At 51.3% G+C, this 20738-nt stretch overlaps 2 protein-coding genes across 7 annotated transcripts in view; one reads left to right on the top strand and one right to left on the bottom strand.

Annotated features, from left to right (window-relative positions):
• Positions 1-17037, top strand: part of DSCAML1 (DS cell adhesion molecule like 1) — a 160541-nt gene extending 143504 nt beyond the window's left edge. The window contains exons 20-33 of the mRNA XM_060268502.1: positions 4451-4590; positions 6194-6347; positions 6450-6567; positions 6651-6814; positions 7204-7302; positions 9414-9602; positions 10948-11235; positions 11337-11492; positions 12098-12128; positions 12464-12582; positions 13066-13218; positions 14520-14714; positions 15234-15545; positions 15949-17037. Of these exons, the coding sequence (XP_060124485.1) occupies positions 4451-4590; positions 6194-6347; positions 6450-6567; positions 6651-6814; positions 7204-7302; positions 9414-9602; positions 10948-11235; positions 11337-11492; positions 12098-12128; positions 12464-12582; positions 13066-13218; positions 14520-14714; positions 15234-15545; positions 15949-16427 (2597 nt within the window). The 3' untranslated portion in view covers positions 16428-17037. The remainder of the gene's footprint in view (positions 1-4450; positions 4591-6193; positions 6348-6449; positions 6568-6650; positions 6815-7203; positions 7303-9413; positions 9603-10947; positions 11236-11336; positions 11493-12097; positions 12129-12463; positions 12583-13065; positions 13219-14519; positions 14715-15233; positions 15546-15948) is intronic.
• The window catches only part of CEP164 (centrosomal protein 164), a 46860-nt gene continuing 43157 nt past the window's right edge, over positions 17036-20738 (bottom strand). For all 6 annotated transcript variants that reach the window (XR_009556821.1, XR_004693961.2, XR_004693960.2 and 3 more), the window contains 2 exons: positions 20521-20572; positions 17036-18176 (listed from right to left, as the gene is read on the bottom strand). The gene's annotated coding sequence lies outside the window, so the exon portion shown is untranslated. The remainder of the gene's footprint in view (positions 18177-20520; positions 20573-20738) is intronic.

The following is a 20738-nucleotide window of genomic DNA, read 5'->3' on the forward strand; positions in this document are numbered from 1 at the left end:
CCAACCCTCTGCCAAGCAGGAAACACCATCAAAGCATCCTTGACATATGGCTGTCAAGCCTCTGCTTAAAGACTTCCAAAGAAGGAGACTCCACCACACTCCTTGGTAGCAAATTCCACTGCCGAACAGCTCTTACTGGCTGCCGAACAGCTCTTGGCTTCCTTCTGCTGCTCTCTGGCCTCTTGCTCCACCCAAATGACAGGCAAGACTGGAGTTGTAGGTTTTGTCTTTGGCCTGCGCCAGCCTCACTCCCTTCCACCGCCACCCCCCCTCCCCACCACCCACATCTCCATATCATGGGGTGGTTGAGTGGCTTAAGTACCACCCCTTCCTCCCCAGCTGGATCATCCCAGTCAGCTCAGGTCTCAGTGCCCTCATTTAAAATTAAAATCTGTCTCATTCAGCCTCAGCCATGAGACTGAAGCGCCTGCTTCTGCCAGAACAAATTGTGTCACTGTTTTCTCTCCGCACCCCCTCTTCTGCCCTTGGTCCTCCTGGGCTTCTGCTTTGTCAAGCCTGAGCTTAGGTGCGTGAGCTGAGCTGGAAGTCGGGCTTGGTGGCGGGGCTACATGAACCAGATGCTTTGCATCTTCAGAGTGTCTTCCCCCATCCAAAGAGGGAGCATGGGGCAGCAATGGGGAGAGAACAGCAGCAGAGGAGGGCAGGGGATGCTCCATTGAGAACAACTTCTAGTCTAACAAATAGGGATGCTAGGACTGTCTGGGTTCACAGGAACACATTTGCCAAATTAGACAATACAGGCATGTCTGCTATGTGTACCTCTGGGGTTGCCTGCAATGTCTTTTCTTTTTCCAAAAAAGAAAAGAAAACAAAGTTAATGGGTAGTAGAGCGCTTGCATATTGCAGGGACCATTGTAGGTATATCTGAAGGAGCAACTGGGTTTGGCCCTCCTTTACCTGCCAGGCATCCCTTTGTAGGCCTCCTGCTGGAGCTCAGACCGAGGGTTTTGTCCTTGCTGTACTCTCCTCTTGGTCCTCTCTTTAGTGGAGCTGCTGGGGAGTCAAAGCAGAACCCTGTCCCTGGCATGTGGTGCTTCCCAGGCCTCCCCTCGGCTGGCTGCTTTAAACACCGGGCATCCTCCTTAACAACCAAGAAGCTCAGCAGGAAAAACTAGCAGGATCCACCATTTGAGGTCCAAGCAGATGGTCAGGGGTATGTTGTAGACCAAAGGAGATGACCACCAACTTCAGCTGAGGACATCTCTGAAGAGGGGTGCTCTGCTGCCTCCCCCCTGCTTTTCCTGGGTTTAGCAGGAAGGAAAGGTCAGGGTGTGCTTGATGTTGGCACCAGGGCCAAATTTCTGTAACACATGGGTATTAAGGGTTTGCCTTGCAGGAAGCCTGGGCATGTGGCATGGGGTGGGAGCCAGGAATAAAATCTTTGGGGAAGGTCCTGGGAATGAGTGCTGCAGCCCCTGTGGATGACTCTGGGGGTGCAGCCGCTGCTGTCTTGTGCCCTAGAGGTGAGGATGAATTCCTGTCCTGTCATTTTTTGCTGCTGGATGCTGCCAAGGGTCCTTCTGCTAGGGAAGCAGCTAGGAAGGGCATTTGTTGATCATTCTGTCATCCTACTTGGAAAGGCACTGCTGTTTTTTCATTCCCAGTCCCCCGTTTCCTTAGCCAGTCCCAACAGAGACTCACGAATGTCCCGCCAGAGTTCCAGCCTCCCTGCATCCTTTGCCAGAGCAACCACATCTGTACTGTTTTCCCACAAATGGGTCTCTGCTGGGCTGCTGGGGCAAAGGGCGTTTGGACAAGCAGATGGTCTGTGGCTGATTGGCATGAAGAGATCCAAGAGGGCAGCTGTTCCCTCACTTGGCCATTCCCTGCCTCCTCTCCTTGCCCAGGTCAGCTGGTGCACAGATGCATTTTTTGAAGTGGGGAGCTCTGGTGTGCTTGTACTCTGCAGTCAGAATTCGGCATCCTGAGCATCTTGTGGCACTGCTTATGCGGTGCCCTGCTGAAAACAGGCATCTGCTTGGTGGAGCTCCACATTCTTGCACTTGAATCTGACTCTGCACACAGTTGAGGCTGTCCAGTTGCTGACATGGTGGCCTTGTGTGAGATGCTGGTGTTTACGTAATTTGTTTTAAGCCAGAATTTGAAACCTTCTTCTGACCTGGGCTGCTGCATGCAGAGTTTCTCTGCCTTCTGGAGTAAACACATCCAGGCTGCTTCTTAGAGCCTTGGCCAGTTCATCTTTTGGGGAAGGGCTGTGGCTCAGTGGCATTGCAGACACTTTGCATGCAAAAGGCTCCAGTTCCAACCCTGGCAGCCTCTGCCAGACTGAGTAGACGGCAGTGAGGCTAGACAGACCAGTGTGTAAGGCAGCTCCCTGTGTTTCCCTCGTTGGCCAGGCTTCGTGAAGTTGGCTTTCTGTGCTACCAGCGGTATCATTTCAGCTTCCTCCTCCAGCAACACAACACAACTCCAGCAACACAAAGCAGGCAGCGTGCAGGGCTGGATATCAGTTGCTGGGGATCACAGGTGGAAAGGGTAGCGCTGTGGCACCCAGGCCCTGCTTGGGGCTTCTTAGAAGAGGCATCAGGTTGGTCGATGTGAGAACAGGATGCTGGACTAGAATCATGGAACTGTAGAGTTGGACAGGACCACGAGGGTCATCAAGTCCAACCCTATGCAATGCAGGAAACTTTGGCCCAATGTGGGGCTTGAACCCACAACCCTGAGATTCTCTACTGACTGAGTTATCTCAGTCATTTATTATTATTATTATTAATTATGCCCCCGTTGGTCTGATCCAGCTTCAGGCCTTACCTGGCATTCTTTTGTGGAGAGGTTTCACATCCGACCTCTGAATTCCCAGTTAGGACATGTCAACAATGTTTGTTTCATCTCTAAAAATAGTTCTCAGGTTTGGGAGGCTGGGGAGAGGTTAGTATCTGCAGCAACCGATGGAGCACTGGTAAGGAGCCCATGGCCCCCAGGCCCTTTATCACAGTTAGATCAGGGTCCCTCTGGTCCTACTCTGGGTTTGGGAGGGGGAAGAGGTGGGTGAAGTGGAGTGGAGTGCAGGGTAGGGTGGGGGTGGGAGGGGGAGAGAGGAAATGAAAGAGAAAGGTGGCCCCTTCCACTTTAGGCTTTGGTTCTGCCCATATCCAGGCATGGTCCCAGTTGACATTTGCCATGGTTCCATAGTCCTTCCTAGGGGGAAAGGGCCTTGGGTGGCCTAACCTTTTTACTTCAGGTGCCAGGCGAAAACATTCCTCTTCAACCAGGCCTTTGACTGATTAACATTCTATGTCCTTTTAAATGTGTTTGTAGGAGCGGGTGGTAGTTTTGAGTTTGTTTTGCTTTCGTTCTTGCTTTTATTATGCATTTTTGTGTTTTTTTATCTCATGTTTTTGTGCTGAGATCCGCTCTGAGATCTTTGGATGAAGGGTGGTATAAAAATTAAATAATGTAAATAATGTAAACACTTCCCCTCCATGCCTCCCCATTTTTAAATTATACAGTATAAAATTGGTACACAAAACTTAAACATAAAATAGTTAGATACAAGCTGAAAATTCTGAATACCCAGTACATAAATCACTTTCCCAACCTACTGTTCATTTATCACGTCTTTAAAGCTGCACCATTTCCCCCATCTGCCCTGCTCCATGCATTTTCCCCAGGTCTGTGGGCTTAGGAACCCTTCCTTCACCCTGACTGGCCAGGCCAGCCTTCCTCAGCTGCCTCTGGCACCATCAGCGAGGAGCAGCACGAGAAGCCCTTGTTGGAGCCCCTTGTTGCTTAAATATTTACACCGCTTGCTTGGCCTACTTTGGAGTCCATTAAGCTGCTCCCAGGTGCCTCTCAGCCTGCCTATTCCTGTGGCAGGGAACAGCCTTGTGGCTTTGAAATCTCAGACCTGCCATCCTCATGGAGGCATCAGTTGCAAGGAAGATCCTTCGACTGCTTGCAAAGATGGTGGGGGAGCAAGGATCCAAGGCATGGGGATTAAAAGCCACTTGCTCACAATGCAAAGGGTGTGTGCCTGTGTGTGTTATTCCTTGGCATCCAATGCAGAACTACCGGTACTTGTGGAGTGTGAAAATCCAAACAGGGGCACCTCCTAGAGGAACCTTGGTCAATGAGGTGCCCCTTAGATGTTACAGCTCTGATCAGCCTCAGCCATCAAGGCTGCATGATGATGGGACTGATGGGAGTTGTAGCACCAGGTTGGCAATGGCTGTCCTAGAGGAAGATCTCCTGCCCAGGTACTGCAGGTGTGCTACCCCCACAGGGCCACCTTTGCAGGCCACCTTTGCAGGATGCAGACTTCTCTGGGAGTGACCTGTTCAGCCTGCAAAACCTCCCTTTTCCACCTGTAGGCTCTAGTGCTGCTTGGCTGGGAAGGAAGGACCTGCTGCGATCCATTTCTGCTCCTCAAGAGTCACTCTCCCCTCTCTCATTCTTTCTCACCCAGTTCCTGGTCCTCCTGCTGGGATCAAAGCGGTCCCTTCTTCCTCCAGCAGTGTGGTGGTCTCTTGGCTCCCCCCCACCAAACCCAACGGAATCATCCGGAAGTACACCATCTTCTGCTCCAGCCCAGGCTCCGGGCAGCCGGTGAGTTAGGCACAATAAGCATGAGGGAGGGAGGGAGGTGCGATGCCATGTTCCTCTGAGTGAGAGATGCTTGAGTGACGGAAAGATAGCACATCTATTCAAGAGGATATTCTCAGTCAGTCCTGGGATGAGGAAGAGGCACAATGTTGTGATGCACGACATCTCTCCTCCCTGGGCTTGCTTTGGCAGGGGGAGGGGATACCACAGCTGACCCTTGCAGGTTGCAACCTCCCCAGCTCTGACAAATGGTGGCAGCATCCTCAGGGCCACCTCCCATCAGGCCGAGGGCTGCAATGGGCTGGGGCCGCCATGGGTAACCAGGCCCCGCACATGCCATAGTTATGTGGTGGTGCAATCCTGGCAGCGAGCAAAGCCATGGGCTCCTTTGCTAGAACCTTTGCAGAGATTTAGAGGCAGCAGCTGCAACAACAGGAACTGCTTGGGTGGCATGAGGGCACTGGCTAACCTGTTTTGGATGGGAATGAGAGGGAGAGGCCAGTTGCCTGTCCTGGCCTCTGACCTGGCACCATTTCTGCCTTGCGGGGTGTCACTGCGCTGCTGTCCCCATGCAGTGGGGGAGTATGGGAGGGCAGCAAGGAGAAATGCTGCGCCCACCCACCATGGGGTAAATCTGAATCCCTCCCCAGGCTTGTAGGGGGCAGGGGTATCCATGTGTGGGGCTCACAGTCTCCTTTGCTGTCCCCACCCATTGTGCTCTGGAGTCCCTCAAGGGAAGTCCTGCAAGGGAGGCAGGCTGGGCAAGAGGGTCTGCTTATCAAAACCTCCTACTCAGGTTCATTTCAATATCTGAACTGCTGGTTTCCAGGGCAACATAATCTTTTCATCAAAGCAACTGGTAAAACCGCTGGGACCCAATATTGTTTCCTTGGCATCTTGTCAAGACTGTCATTTGGCTTAAAAATTATGTATGCAATGTAATATTTATGTTTGCATATTTAAATATTGGTTAGGTTTTAAATATACTCACAATGTACATGCGTGTGTGTGAAGTGCAAGTCTCCTGATGAGCGCATGAATAAAATACATGCATGCCAGTCAGGGATGATGTCTGGGGTAGCTGCAGAGAGTCATTTCTGTGTTCTGAAGCCCAGAAAACAAGCTGCTCCTCACAGCCTTGCAGTGTCTTGTTGGAAGGCCAGCAGCAGCTTTAGACTAAGCCCACCTGACTGGCCTCTCCCAGATTGCTTCACTGAAGGTGCTGGCATTGAACCTGGGGCTGTCTGCTTCTTACCTGCAGTGGGCTTCATAAAGCGGGGTGGGGTTTTTGTTCATAAGCTCCCTTCTTACTGATGCATGGCCTGGCTGCAGATAAAGCACACAAACACACATACATTGAACCTTTTCCCAAAATACTCAGTAGAGCAGGTTAGATATGAACTGAGTTGCATTAATTGATGTGCACTTGGGCTCGAAATGCCACATGTAAAAGCTCAGAAGTGCGTTTTTCAAATTATATCCACCTGCGATTCCTCATCATGTGTGCGCACACACAAAAAGCCATTTCCCTTAAAACGCAATGCAAGGTTGCTGCCTGGCTTGGCAGGACCCCAATGAGAGGTTGCTCTTTGGTCTTCTTTCCCAGGCTCCCAGTGAGTACGAAACCAGCCCCGAGCAGTTGTTCTATCGCATTGCGCACCTGAACCGTGGACAGCAGTACTTGCTTTGGGTTGCAGCCGTCACCTCAGCGGGACGTGGCAACATGAGCGAAAAGGTCACCATTGAGCCTGCTGGAAAAGGTTTGGCCCAGGAGGTGGGGGACACCCCCAGGGGTGGGGCTGGAGAAAGTCCGTTTTGAGGGTGGCGGCACCTTCCTCACCTCCCGCTCCTCCTGCTTGCAGCACCAGCCAAGATAATTTCGTTTGGTGGCACTGTCACCACTCCGTGGATGAAGGATGTGCGCCTGCCCTGCCATTCAGTCGGGGAGCCTGCCCCAGCAGTGAAATGGACCAAGGACAGGTAAGGGGAGGAGGGAGTCCCTGGCCCGGCAGCTGATCCCTCTCTGTGCTGGAGCTGCTTCCCACATGACTCTTCCTTTGCAGTGACGACTCTGCTATTCCGGTGGCCGTGGATGGGCACCGCCAGATCCAGGCCAACGGCACGCTGATTCTGCGCTCTGTGAAAGCAGAGGACTCTGGATACTACACCTGCACTGCTACCAACACATGGGGGTTTGACACCATCATTGTCAACTTGCTGGTGCAAGGTAAGCCAGGGGGAGGAAGGGTGATGTTGCTAGATCAGCAAGGGGCTACCGGCCCATCCAGCAGAGATCATGCAAAGAATGGGTCCTCCTCCTCCTCAGAGGCTCTGGGCTGCCTCTACACGTGTGTGCGCATGTGTTTGGGCCAGAGGCAGAGTGGCAAGCCTGTTTTCGGCCCTGTCACCATCTCCTGCAGGGGAGGTCTCTCCTTGAACCAGTCCCCTTTAGGCCTTTCCACAGAGGTGCCTCTGCCCACACCACCATTTCCCATGCTGTCCTGCCAGTTTTTTGTGGGTCCACCTTCATAGGCCTCCTCGCAAGCTCCACAGAGCACGTGCTGCACAGAGTACTAGAACTGGATTTGGCTAACATGCTGCTTGTCTTTTTTCCAGTCCCCCCAGACCAGCCCCGGCTGACTGTATCAAAGACCTCGGCCTCCTCCATCACCTTGGCCTGGATCCCTGGTGATAATGGTGGCAGCTCCATCCGAGGTAAGCACAGGGGGAGGCAGGGGCTGTGTAGGGTGCCTCTGTCAGCTCTTTCCCCCAAGCATCAGGAGGGCTTGGGTGGGGAAGGAAATAACTTGGGCTCCTCAGCTGCAGGAGAAGCTGTTCTGTCAGGCTTCCCAGACCCTCTTAAAAAAAAACTTGGGGGTGTGGGAGAGAACATTTTTATTCCTAAACTTCCAACTGAGAGCCCCATAGAGCATTCATTTGGAGGACGGTTGTGTATGTGAGTGGGAGAGAGAGATGGGTAAATAGAAGTTTTGAATTATATTTGGTTTTTGGAGGGCAAGAGCTCTGGTCCCGCTACTGTCCTTGTTTGTGCAGAAGTGCTGGAGCAGAAGTGCTCCCGTGTTGAGTCTGGTTTGTTTTATTTTATTGATACAAGTATTTATATACTGCCCTCTCATAAATATCAGGGTGGTTTACAGCTACATAAAGCAGAAAACTATTAAAAGCAGTATAGAACACTCAGTGACTACTCAGGAAAACGTTAAAACAACTGCATAGCTTTTCGGGCTGAAAAAGAGACTGCTGAAAGAAAAAAGTGAGGCTGCCTGGAATAGTGTTCCACTGCAGGAGACCAGCGACACTAAGTGCCCAACTTCTGACTGCAGGGGATGACTAACATTCTCCTCTGGTTGATCTGAGTGATCAGGCTGAGATATAAGGGCACAGGCTGTCCTGAAGGCATCCTGGACCCAAGTTGTTCAGGGCTTTTCTGTATCAGGACAAGAGCCTGGAAGCCGGCCAGGAGCATATGGTGGGCAGCCAGTGCCGATGTCTTAGCAGGGGATGTCACATGCTGTCAGCCATCTGACCCCATCAGCTAGTGCATTTTGCACTGCAAGGCAGCCCCACAGAGAGTGCATTGAAGTAGTCCAGTCTCAAGGTTCCCAATGCGTGGACTACAGCAGCCAATTTCCCCCCGATCTAGATACTGTATAGCCGTAGCCAAGACCGATCCAGGGCAACTAAGCCTGATTCAGTCCTGACACCAGGCCTTACCCCAGGCCTGTATTTTGTGGGTACAAAATAAATGCCATCCAGGAAACTGGGTATAGGTGACTGGCCGGTAATGACTACTCACTGTTGTCTATGTTTATGATGATTACTAATTTGCTTCCAATCCTCCTTCCAAGGAGTCTCTCTCCACCCACCTCCAACCCATTTTAGGCTCCCAGGCTGAGAGAGCCTGTCCCAACAAGCCTTGTGGCTAGGTGGGGATTTGAAGCTGGGCCTCCCTGCTCTGTGCCCAGTGCCCTGCTTAGGAGATCACCCTGCCTCTTAACCATTTCCGGCAGACTCCTTTGTGGAGGGGGATGCTTCAAGCCTCCATGCGAAGCAGCAGCCTCTGTTCTTTTCTAAGCTGGTGCGAGTCAGTGTCCCTTGCCCCCCCCCCCAGCTCTGGAGTGCTCCCAGGGCAACATCTGCAACCCCAGAAAGGGGGTGGGGAGGGTAGAGGATGGAGCCTTCCTGCTGCAATTAATTAAAAGCATGGAAGTAATTACAAGCCCATCTCCCTAGCCAGCAGTTCTCACTCCAGTGGCTTGATACATTTCCTTTAATTGGATTGGAACTACTGAAAACAGCCAGGTTGTACAACGGAAGCCAGAAATGCACTAAGAAAGAGACTGGTTGTGGTCCCACAGGGAGACAGGCAGGCTGTGTGGGGCAGGCAGAGGGAGGAGCCTTTCAGGGCCGAACAGGAGATGACCGAGTGATGCCACCTGCTGGAGTGGGGAGATGCTTTCTCATTGCTTTTTGTGCCTATTTTGGTTCTGGCCTTGCCCACCAACAGCATGTGTCCCAGAGTGTGGCCCTCAGGCAGGAAGCGGTTCCCTGCATGAGAAAATTAGCAGCTGATCCAGCTCTGCTGTGTCTCTTGGCATATTTTTTTTACTGATCCTGGACCTTCTACCCATCTGCTGCCTCCTCCCGTGTCACAGGATATAAAGTGGGGGGGGGGAGAGCTAGTGTTCTGGGGGTTTCCATTTAGTAGGGTTCTCTGGCTGGTGTTACCTTCAACTCTTTATTTGAACACTCTCCTTCCCCCGGCCCCCGCCATGCCTTTTAACCCTTCTCTGCCACCCCTGCAGGGTTTGTGCTGCAGTACTCTGTTGACAACAGCGAGGAGTGGAAGGATGTCTTCATCACTTCCACGGAACGTTCCTTCAAGCTGGAGAGCCTGAAATGCGGGACTTGGTACAAGGTGAAGCTGGCGGCCAAGAACAGTGTTGGCGCTGGGCGCATCAGTGAGATCATCGAGGCCAAGACCCACGGCAGAGGTGATGAGGGGGGTGACGGGGAGGTTGGGGGATGGGCAGCTAGAGGATCATAAGCCAGGCCAGGCAGGGAGGTCAGCCCTGAAGCCGAGACGAAGCAAAGCTTCCATGGAAACCTTGGAAGTGCCCAATGAGACATTTGGATGTGAAGATTTTAAGAAATTGGGTTTCTTTATTTTTAAGGAAGGTTGGAGGGTTTGAGCCTAGGTGGGGATTGTCAGTTTCTGCAAGTGGGTAGATGGAAGGGAGAGAAATAAATGTTTGCTCCTGGATGTGGCTCCCTCCTCCATTCCTTAACATGGCTGCAGTCAAGGCTGGGGTGTTTGTACTTGACTTTATCTGGCTAGTGTTGGTGGAAGTCCATTCCCCTAAATGAGCAAGTGCCCACAACCCTCCTCCAAGACTTGGTGCTGCCCCACCCACACCTGCAGCAGCAACATGTTGAATTATTTTAAACAGTTATACCCCACCTATATCTTCAGAGACTCACTCAGCTAACAGTAATTAAAAAAAGGGGGGGGGACATTGCAATGCCCTACCCATAGTAACCTAACAGTGCACATTGAGAAATTCCAGCAGCACAAAAATAATACACAGCTGAGCCAGCAATTAATCAAAGGCATGTTTTAAAATAGGCATCCCCAAACTTTGGCCCTCCAGATGTTTTGGACTACAATCCCCATCTTTCCCGACCACTGGTCCTATTAGCTAGGGATCGTGGGAGTTGTAGGCCAAAACATCTGGAGGGCCAAAGTTTGGGGATGCCTGTTTTAAAAAGTCAGGTTAACTACCTGAAGTGGTATAGTGACAGGGGCCAACAGACATTGCTCAGCACAGAATAGGTGCTGCAACAACAACAACAACAACAGGAAAATGACACCAGCCTCCCCTCCCGCGGGTAACAGATTTGGGACCAGGCCTCAGATGATGATCAGAGTGTGGGGGAAAGGTGGTTCCTAAAGCACCCCTATCCCAATCTGTTAAGGGCTATAAAGGTTGAGACCAGCGCTTTGATCCATGTGAGTGAGTGGAAAGAGAGGACTGGAAACTGTGATTGCAAAGCTGCCAGAGGTTCAAGAGCAATACAGTAAAGGAGAGTCCATTATATGTTGCGTGTTTCACTTCTAATTGGTTCTAAGTCAGCTGCATAGTTTTCCAAGGCCATTTTAAGAATACCATGAAACAAATGCGGGGTGTGAAGCACAAACAAAAATATGACCTGTGTAAGTTTGGTTGCAACTGAGGCTTGCTCAGCTTGGCTCTTGGATTCTCAAAAAGTACCGGCTGGCAGCCCCATAGCAGAACCAGTCTCCTCTGACTCTGGAAACCCTCCTCATTTCCCTTCCAGAGCCCTCCTTTAACAAGGACCAGCACCTGTTCACCCACATTAACTCCACGCATGCCAGGCTGAACCTGCAAGGCTGGAACAGTGGTGGCTGCCCCATCCTGGCCGTCGTCCTAGAATACCGGCCTAAGGGCACCTGGGTCTGGCAGAGCCTGCGGGCCAATTACTCCAACGAAGTTTTTCTGACGGAGCTGCGCGAAGCCACGTGGTACGAGCTGCGCATGAAGGCATGCAACAGCGCCGGCTGCGGCAACGAGACCATGCAGTTTGCCACCTTGGACTATGATGGCAGTGAGTGGGGGCAGGGCAGGGGGGAGTGGGAGGGGCTGGGGGGCAGGGGAGGGGAGGCCTCCCTCTGAGCCAGGGCTTGAATGCCTGTCCTGCCCCAACAGGTACCATCCCACCCATCAAGTCCGCCCAGGGGGAGGGCGACGACGTGAAGAAGCTTTTCACCATTGCGTGCCCTGTCATCTTGGCCACGCTTGGCGTGGCGTTGCTCTTTGTCGTCCGCAAGAAGCGGAAGGAGAAGCGCCTGAAACGCTTGCGAGGTGAGGCCTGGGCTCTCGTGGGGTCCCCACAGAAACACTCCAGAGAGGGGGACTGAGTAGCAGCAGCAGCAGAGAGGCCCATGGGAGGGAGATGGGGGCACACACAGTAGCCAGGAGTGTCCGCGGCTGGAGCCCAAGTCCTTGGGGAGGTTCTGTGGACTGTCAGCAGCCCTGGGCAGGAAGCTACAGGGGTTTGCGTTCGCCAACCCCATGCAAGGCTAAGCCAAACGAGGCTGAACAGGGCTGGAACTTGGCTGCCCAGCTGTGTGGTAGGGGGAAGTGTGATGTCACTTGCCCCCACAGGACTGGAAAGCACTAAGGGAACTCAGCACTCCTCCCACAAATGATTGTATTTTGGGGGTTATTTCAGGCAGAATATGGCCACTCTCCCATCCATTTTGTCTCCGTAGCTCCACACAGGCGGGAGTGAGCATTGCCTTTGGAATCCTTTTTGGGGGGGGGGAGGGAGTGCTTAGTTTTGCCAAGTTGCAAAGGGTTGAAGCCCTAGAGGAGCAGTTGGGGTTTGGGGTGGGAGAAGAGATATGACTCTGCCTTTTTGCCAGTGTCTCCACTCATAAACAGCCACTCTTTTCCCCTTCTTGCAGATGCCAAAAGTTTGGCTGAAATGCTCATCAGGTGAGTATTGACGGGAATCTGTTTAGCACGACACTCTTGTGAGACACATACATTGATAGCTTCTGGACTTGATGCTCTCACAAACTTTTCTGCATGGGGCGAGGGTGGAGTCCCACTTTACTTAGGTCCTCTTACCTGCATGGGCCCAAGTTTTCCCCACAGTTGAATCAGACCTTCTTCCTGGTCTGAAGAACACCATATGAGCAGCGTAACAGGGACTGTTGCAGCCTCTTGCCTCAGTCAGGAAGCTGGCTGCCTCCTGTTCCTATGTTTCAAGGCAGGAAAGGTTTACCCAGCCCCACCTCATGGTTGCTCTTTGCCTTTCTTCTTTGCAGTAAGAATAACCGGAGTTTTGACACGCCAGTGAAGGGTCCCCCGCAGGGCCCTCGACTGCACATTGACATTCCCCGTGTTCAACTCCTCATTGAGGACAAGGAAGGAATCAAGCAGATAGGTGAGCTCCCAGACCTCAGCAGAAATATTTGCAGCAGGTTTTTCCTTGGTGAGGTCTTGAAAGGTTACGTGCTGGACTGCAAGTTCCCTTTTTTTTGCATCTTGCTCTGGCCAGTGTCTGTTCCTGGTCCAGAGTATGGCTTCCTCTGGCCAAGCCCTGTCTGAGGCCGATTGCCATTGACCTGTGTCCAATCAAAAGCAAGGGCTGTTTGAAACTAGCACTGCAGTTTCCCCTCCAGGATGGGAGTGGGCAAAGCCACACACTGCACCCTGGGGCAATGGGAAGAGACAAGGCTTGGCAGGGGGTTGGACTGGATGGCCCTTGTGGTCTCTTCCAACTCTGATTCTAAGGCTCAGCAGTTTGCAGTGGATCTTTGCATGTGGCTGAGGCATACACAGGATAAGGCCAGCTAAGTCTCAGAAAGTGGGCTTTCTAACACCGCTGTTAAGATGCAAGGTCAGTTTCCGAACTCCTTTTCCGTAGGAGATGACAAGGCAACCATCCCAGTGACGGACACAGAATTCAACCAGGCTGTGAACCCACAGAGCTTCTGCACTGGCGTTTCCCTGCACCACCCAGCACTCATTCAGAACACAGGACCTCTGATAGACATGTCTGATATTCGCCCTGGCACCAGTAAGTACTGGAGGACATCTTCAGCAGCCAACTTCTTCTGCCTCTGCTCTAGCCCCAGCTGGCCCAAACATGAGAAAGGCTCACAGTGTGTCATATCAAGTAGCAGATGTGGGCCTCAGTTCAAGTGTTTCCAAGATCAGGCACCACTAGGGACTTGTGGCAATGTCAGCAGCAAGGAAGGAAGTGCCTCTGACATATGTTAAGTCTGTGTACTGCACCTTGGGTTCCTAACATGGTTCCTCTAGGGTGGAATCACTGGGGTGGCACTTCACTAATGCTGCTGCAGGAGGGCAGCCAGGTAGGTGGAGGTTTCAGGTAGCAAACAGGCTGAGGAAGGTTGCCAGTCCCTAACGCAACTTTCTGCACAAATGGCTTTTTACAAGACGGGAGCAGGCATATCAGATGTCAGTGGCAAACAAGTCCAAAAAGCATATCAACCAGCGCTCTAGGCTGAAGGGGCCATCTAGAAGGTAGGCACGCATGCATTAGCCACACTCCTCGTGATCCACCCTGGGACTTTGTGGTAAGAAAGAAATCGAATGCAGTCAACTCACAGCTTGCGGGATCACAGCTTTATAACCAGCTGCAATTGTACAAATTAAATGCACACAAGACCAAAAGCTTAAAAACCCTCTTGGTGTGGAAAAAGCTTTTAAGCTGTCTGCCTTGCTTACCGGGTTCTGGGAGGCTCTTGTGAGATTTCAGGTGGCTCCAGGAGACCTTTGCCTTGCGTAGGGGGCAAGGCAGGGACGGTTGCACAGCGGCAGCTCCAGGTTTGCTCTGACTATCCATGATAGTGCCTTTGCACACAACCCCCTGGAACGTAAACCACCCCCAGTTGTAAGCCCGCTGCACACGAAACCGTAAGAGTACAGGAAAAATGGGATGGCTGTGGTATTGCTGTAGTTAAGTCTCTCAAAAATGATGCAAGATCAGAAGTGGGGGATCTGTGGGGAGCTTCCAGCTCTTGCCAGGTTACAACTCCCATCATCCCTAACCATTGGCCATGCTGGCTGCCAGTACTCGGCCATACTGATGGGAGTATGTGGCATCTGGTGGGCTGCAGGCTCCCCACCCCAGTGTAGGAAATGCCTTTTAAAGATAGTGCAGCACAAATTCTTGGGCTTGATGAAAAGCTAGTTAAATTGAACATCACCTACCACAGACTTGCATAAATACGATCTCACTACAGCGGCAGACTATGGAAGCAACAGCAGCGCAGTGGCAGAATCACATTATTCATTGGGAGTACCTGTCTGTGTTTGCAGAGCCTAAGTGGTACTCATTCTCTCCTCTTCCAGATCCGGTTTCCAGGAAAAGTGTGAAGTCCGCACATAGTACCAGGAACAGATACTCCAGCCAATGGACCCTCACCAAGTGTCAGGCCTCCACCCCAGCACGGACCCTCACCTCTGACTGGAGGACAGTCGGCTCCCAGCATGGCATCACGGTGACAGAAAGCGACAGTTACAGTGCCAGCTTATCCCAGGATACAGGTGAGTCAAGACACACATGGACTACAGAGCATGCTCCTTCTCAAGCTCATGTAGCTTGCTTCTTCTGGGGAATAAATACAGGCCCTCCTCTCTTGCGCTGGAGCCAAGCCCACTATCTCAGCACCTCCAAAGAGAGTGGGGCTGGGTGATAACTGGTTTTCAACATTGTGATATATCACAATGTCTGAAATATGGAGCTATGGTAGGTAGAGGCACTGGCTGGCTTCACGGTTTCCCCCTCATTGCGATTTTTGCATAGCACACACACATAAAATCATGCTTTGCAATATATTGTCAGGTCAATATATTGGTTTTGGATGATATATTGCACAGCCCTGAAGAAACACAGGCTTTTTTGCCACCACCTCTGAGGGATGCATCCCTCAGTTTCCTCATAATCTTACCACAGCCAGGAAGAGGTGACTTGAGTGCCATGGAACTTCTCCCATGGGTGCACTGGCAGGGCCTCCCATTTTCACACCAGTTCTTTTAACTCCCAGTTTCTCCTTGCTTCCTTAGACAAAGGGCGGAACAGCATGGTGTCTACAGAGAGCGCCTCATCCACTTACGAGGAGCTGGCACGCGCCTACGAACATGCCAAGCTGGAGGAGCAGCTGCAGCATGCCAAGTTTGAGATCACCGAGTGCTTCATCTCCGACAGCTCCTCTGACCAGATGACCACAGGCACCAACGAGAACGCCGACAGCATGACCTCCATGAGCACCCCATCGGAGCCTGGCATCTGCCGCTTCACGGCCTCCCCGCCCAAGCCTCAGGACAGCGACCGCGGCAAGGGGGTAGCTGTGCCCATCCCTCACCGAGCAAATAAAAGTAAGTATTAGGCAACAGCCGTCTTGGGTGCTTCCCCTGTCCTGAAATGGAGAGCATTATAGAGATGGCTACACTGAATGAGAGAAAGCTGTGGGCAGCGGTGTAGCCCATAATTCTCAGAGCTGCAAGCAGGCAGAGGATGCCGTTCTCAAATAGACTGTCCTCTGGCGTAACATTTCTTTAGGGTAGCATTTCCTGTTTCAGCAACATCCCTGCCCCCAGTTGCTACCATGGCCCTTGCACCAAAGTGAGGGGCTTCTTGGCAGCCACTGTTCCTGGGGTGCTTGTCGTCCTTCCGCTTGTGTTCTCCCCGAACGTGGTCTGGCTTTGCAGGCTTCCAAGCACTTGACAGAGCACGTTCCGACAGAAAGCTGCATTTCCTTTCACCCTCTTCTTTCTGCAGGCGACTACTGCAACCTGCCTTTGTACATGAAATCCGAAACTTTCTTCCGCAAGCCAGACCTTCATGACCCATGCCCAGTAGTGCCGCCCCGCGAGGCCTCCATCCGGAATCTGGCCCGGGCCTACCACACGCAGGCCAGGCACCTAACGTTAGACCCCAGCAGCAAAGCCTTGGCTGTGCCCCACGTGAGTGCAACCACGACTACCTTACCTCAGCGAACTCTGGCCATGCCTGGCTCAGCAAGTGCTGCTCCTCCTGCCGCTTCCGCTGCTGCCGCCACCACCACGGCTACTGCGCCCGTAGCTGCCCCTCCCTCAAGCACTGAACCTGCTGCTGCTCCCAGTGCTGAGCCACGTTTGCCTCCCCACACCAAAATCGGGGGGTCTAGAGACTCGCTACTAGAAATGAGCACCTCTGGTATAGGGAGGTCCCAGAAACAGGGAGCTGGCGCCTACTCAAAATCCTATACACTGGTGTAGCAATGGACACAAGACAACACAGACTTTTACTCTTTTCCTGAATTATTTATATTGAAATAAAAGAAGCTCTTGTACAGAATGGACTTTTTTTGTATAAATGAAACTATTTTCTTCTTCTCCAAACCTGAGGGGGGGAAATCAGCCAAGGGTGCAAAGCATTTGGTAATCTTTTTCACTGAAGGTTTTGCTGTTTCACATTGTCTTTGAAGAGGGCACAGAAGTAGACTGTGCGTGGCTCTCTTCTCTCCCCCTATCAAGCAACCCTGTTGGTTTTGAAGAGACTCCTTTGAGACACTGCATGTTGTTTTACTGTTTGGAAAACCATAGGATTTGCTTCAAGTTGCATCTGCCTCTGTGTTAATACATTTTTATATAAAAACAAAAAGCCAGCAGTGTGCAATAAAAGTTATGTTTCTATAACATCAGAGCCCTTTGTTTGCGGTGGGGCCAGATCCATAATGGCATGTAATGCAGGGCAGTCAATAACTCTCCTGGATGTGGAAAAAGATCACACAAGGTGGGGTATCCACAGAGTTACACGGGAAAAATAACTTCCCTTTTATGACAGCTGTACTGTCTGCAGAAGAGAAGGAAACTGTCAGAAGGGACACTATAGCATAAGAGCTCTCGCTGTTCTAGAGTTTACTTAACCCAGAGGTACGCCCTGTAGTTCTTTACCTGCAGTTATTAAAAAGGCAGGGCATGTCATTGCATGAAGCTAGCATGTGAACACATGAAGCTGTTCGTAGTTTTATACAAACACCTTCTCTTAAACATTACCAACTATTCAAAAGCTCAGATTAAATTCCACCTGCCTTAAAAATGCTGTTTCCCTTTCTAAGATACAAAGCAAGTAAAATCCAGCTTGTCTAAACAGGCTAGCTATACAGCACAAAGAGGCAACATGCCATTATTTGCTTCCTGGAAATAGAGCCAGCTCTTCTGATGGGCAGGTGCCAATAAAGGGCAAAGGACCATCAGTCTTGGTTTTTTATTTCTACAGAAGTTACTTGGGGGAGGGGGGAGGATAGCTGGGAGTTTATACAGCAGGCACCTAAACTCTATTAAGCTAGTCCTGCTTACTAGTAACCAAGTTTCATGGGGCATGAAGGTTTACACACAACAAGATGGCAGTGGTGCAAGACAGTGTTAAACTGAACAGGGCTATGTTCCAAAAACCAAGTTTAGAAGAGTTTCCCTTAGTTGAGGGCCAACCTCCTGCCCCAGATGTGGCGCTCTGCCATCCTCCACTCAAGGAGGGTAAACATTTAGCCTCTTCTATCACTGCGCTGTAGCCCATCATTAACCAAAGCTCTGCACCTAAGCACCAATTTGCATTAAAACCCCACCTAGAAAGCCATAAGCAAATGCGGCACAAGGCCCTCCCCATCCAGCAGTTGTCTTACTCACAAAGTGGTCAGGGGCCCTCATATGTGATTTAGAGACTGCAACGCATTTTTAGAGGACGGCAGAAAACTTCCAAGACACGCGGCTATACAGAAAAGCTGTCCAAAAGTTGAGTAAAGACAGGCTTTACTAGCACACAAGGGTCTTTTCCCCTTTTGTCCCACCCACCCCTTTCTCCAAAACCCATGCTTCTCTTGCTTCCAAATATGGTGGAAGCTGGCTTCTACTTTCCACGCTTGTGTTGGTGATATTTACGATACTGAGTCTGGATGGTCACAGCTGCCCTCTCGGCTGGATCACTCACTTCCTCGCTCCTGCTGCTGGATACAGGGCTGGAGTCACCTAGGGATACAAGGGAAGAACAGCTCACTAGGAGAAAGGGCATTGCCGGCGAAATCAGAGCAGCCAGCACCACCTGGGCTCGCATGGAGAAGGCAGAGAACAAGCCAGAACTGAAGAGGTGAAGTGCAGCTGGGAGTAGAGATGCAGTGTGGGCCCCTGCCGTATTAGGATGTTCATGGTAATGATTACTGGAGGCAGGAGAGTGGGGCAGAGCTCACTCACCCCACCCATAGTGTCCGTGCACTTGGGAGCATGTCTGCAGTGAGAGCTTGCCAAGGATCATAGACTGCCTTTGCTCGTGCGAGACAACACCTGGAGCATTCAGGCTGTCCTTGTAAACTGAAATGCTGAGGGCATGCAGTAGGTTGCCCCTGAAAGTGCAAGGCGCTACTCTTGCCTCACACAATTACCAGGGTGCATCATCTCCCAGCCAGCTGCCCTACAGGAAAGCTGCTCTCTGCCTAAAACTGTCTGGCTCGGGAGAGGTTGGCTGAACTCCCCGTCACCCTGCAAGCGACACAACTGAGGTACCAAAGCAGCGAGGTCTTCTTTACGTCTGCCTGTGGAGATGGCAGACAGAGCAGAGCATTTTAGCGCAATGTTTACGTCAGTCACTGACCTTGCCAAGAATGGGTGCTTATCCAAGTCCCCCTTCAACGTCATGGTTGAAGGTGTTTTTCTAGGCTATAGCTAGGCCCCAGAGACAGCGCTAAAAAAAGGTGATGTGCTCATGTGTGGTCTGTGGGGCTGGGCGGCCTCCAACTTTGGCACCTGAGGTGAGGAGGGCTCTAATACCAGCAGGCGACTGGAGACCACCCCCGCCAGAATGCAGATCTGCAGCATGGACTGCACAGCCATGCATATTAGGAGCAGATGGTGCTGCTGAGAGAAGCAAAAACACAAAGCAAGTGCTCTCTGTTCTTTTCCCCTGAAAGGCGGCGGGGAGTGGGGTGGGGAGCCTGGAATGCAATACCTTAAGTGTCTTCCCACCTCCAGCTGTACAGAATATATTACTGTTGTTGTTGTTATTATTATTAAGCATCTGTTTGTCACTTTTCACAAAAGAATCTCAAAGCAACTTAATAACCAGACAAAATACAAACAGGTAAAAGCAATTAAAAGACAACACTGGGGGGGGGGAGAGTAAACTCCCGGTGTCTTAAGGTAGGCTTATTTTGGGAAGGAGACATTCTGGCAAAGCCCCTCAGCAGTATAGCTGCTTCCACCTAGCTCAGAGACTACACTGCAATTGGCCAAGCAAAGAAGCTCCTCTTGCCCTTTCCTATTCCGAGCTCATGGTGTGGGCAGCCTAGTTCATGGCACAGGGCTGCCACCTTGGCTTCTTGTACAAGGTAGCTGTGCGATGCAGGATGCCAAAGGAGAATAGGCACCTCTATAGACCACACACCAATTTGGAGTGATCACCCAAAGCCAGGTCTGTTATCATTCTTCTGGGGACAAAGGTGGTTTCCTGCAAAGTGTTTGACTCCAGGCCCTGCCTTTTTGCAGATCAGTCCTCCTGCACCCATGTAGTTATCAGTGTAGCAAGGCCAAGCTCTCCCCTTCCCTTAAAAAAATATGCAACTTCCACAAAAAGCTCATCACGCCAAAGCATGGCAGGAGCAGAAGTAATCAGCCGCTATCAAGGGGGAAGGGGGAGAAAAAATATGGAATTTAGTGAGCATCAACTCAAGAGACCTGACTAGCTTGTTCAACAGTGTTTTGTTACAACAACAACAACCCTTTAATTTCCTCTGTGGACATTACAAATTTAATCTCGTTTGGTCACTTGCAGAAAAAGAGTGCATTCTCTGCACCCGCCATTCCAGCTCACCACCTCTAATCCGATTATCATGCAAGAGGCACTGAGAATAGCAACATGAAAAGCCTATTTGCTCAGGACATGACTTTGAACCATGGCTGCAAATTGTCCAGCTATACTAAAGGGGGTGCGAGGTGTGGCCAAGGGCATTGGGGGGCAGGGAGATGTCTCATGGAAGAGGGAAGCATCTGAATGCACAAAGTGTGTGTGTGTGTGTGTGTGTGTGTGTGTGTGTGTGTGTGTGTGTGTGTGAGATAGAGATAGAGATAGATAGAGAGAGAGATAGAGAGATAGAGAGAGAGAGAGAGAGAGAGAGAGAGAGAGAGAGAGAGAGAGAGAGAGAGAGAGAGAGAGAGAGAGAATCCAGCAGATTGGTGGGAGGAAAGCGGGTGTGTGTGTGTGTGCCTGCTTTTTTATTTTTTATTTAAAGAGAGGCTTCTTCATACACCAAAACAGTGGCAGGCTAGTTAGAAATCCCCACCCTCCCCCACTCTGTTGACCTTGAGTTTGCAGAACTCTCACCTCTTCGTCCTGCGACCCCGTAGGTACTGTTGTGCCGAGAACACCCACCTTTCTGGAAAGAAGAAGCAGAGCCTAAACAGACAGACAAGGGGGGACTGTGGTGCTCAGCCAAAGGGGCCAGCATGATCACTGCTGGCCAGTCATGCTCCAGAGAATTTCACAAGCAGAGCAAGATGAAAAGAGCCACACTCCCCCCCCCCCATTGTATGACCCCCACA

This window comes from Zootoca vivipara, chromosome 15 (genome assembly GCF_963506605.1).
Source record: "Zootoca vivipara chromosome 15, rZooViv1.1, whole genome shotgun sequence".
Lineage (NCBI taxonomy): Eukaryota > Metazoa > Chordata > Lepidosauria > Squamata > Lacertidae > Zootoca > Zootoca vivipara.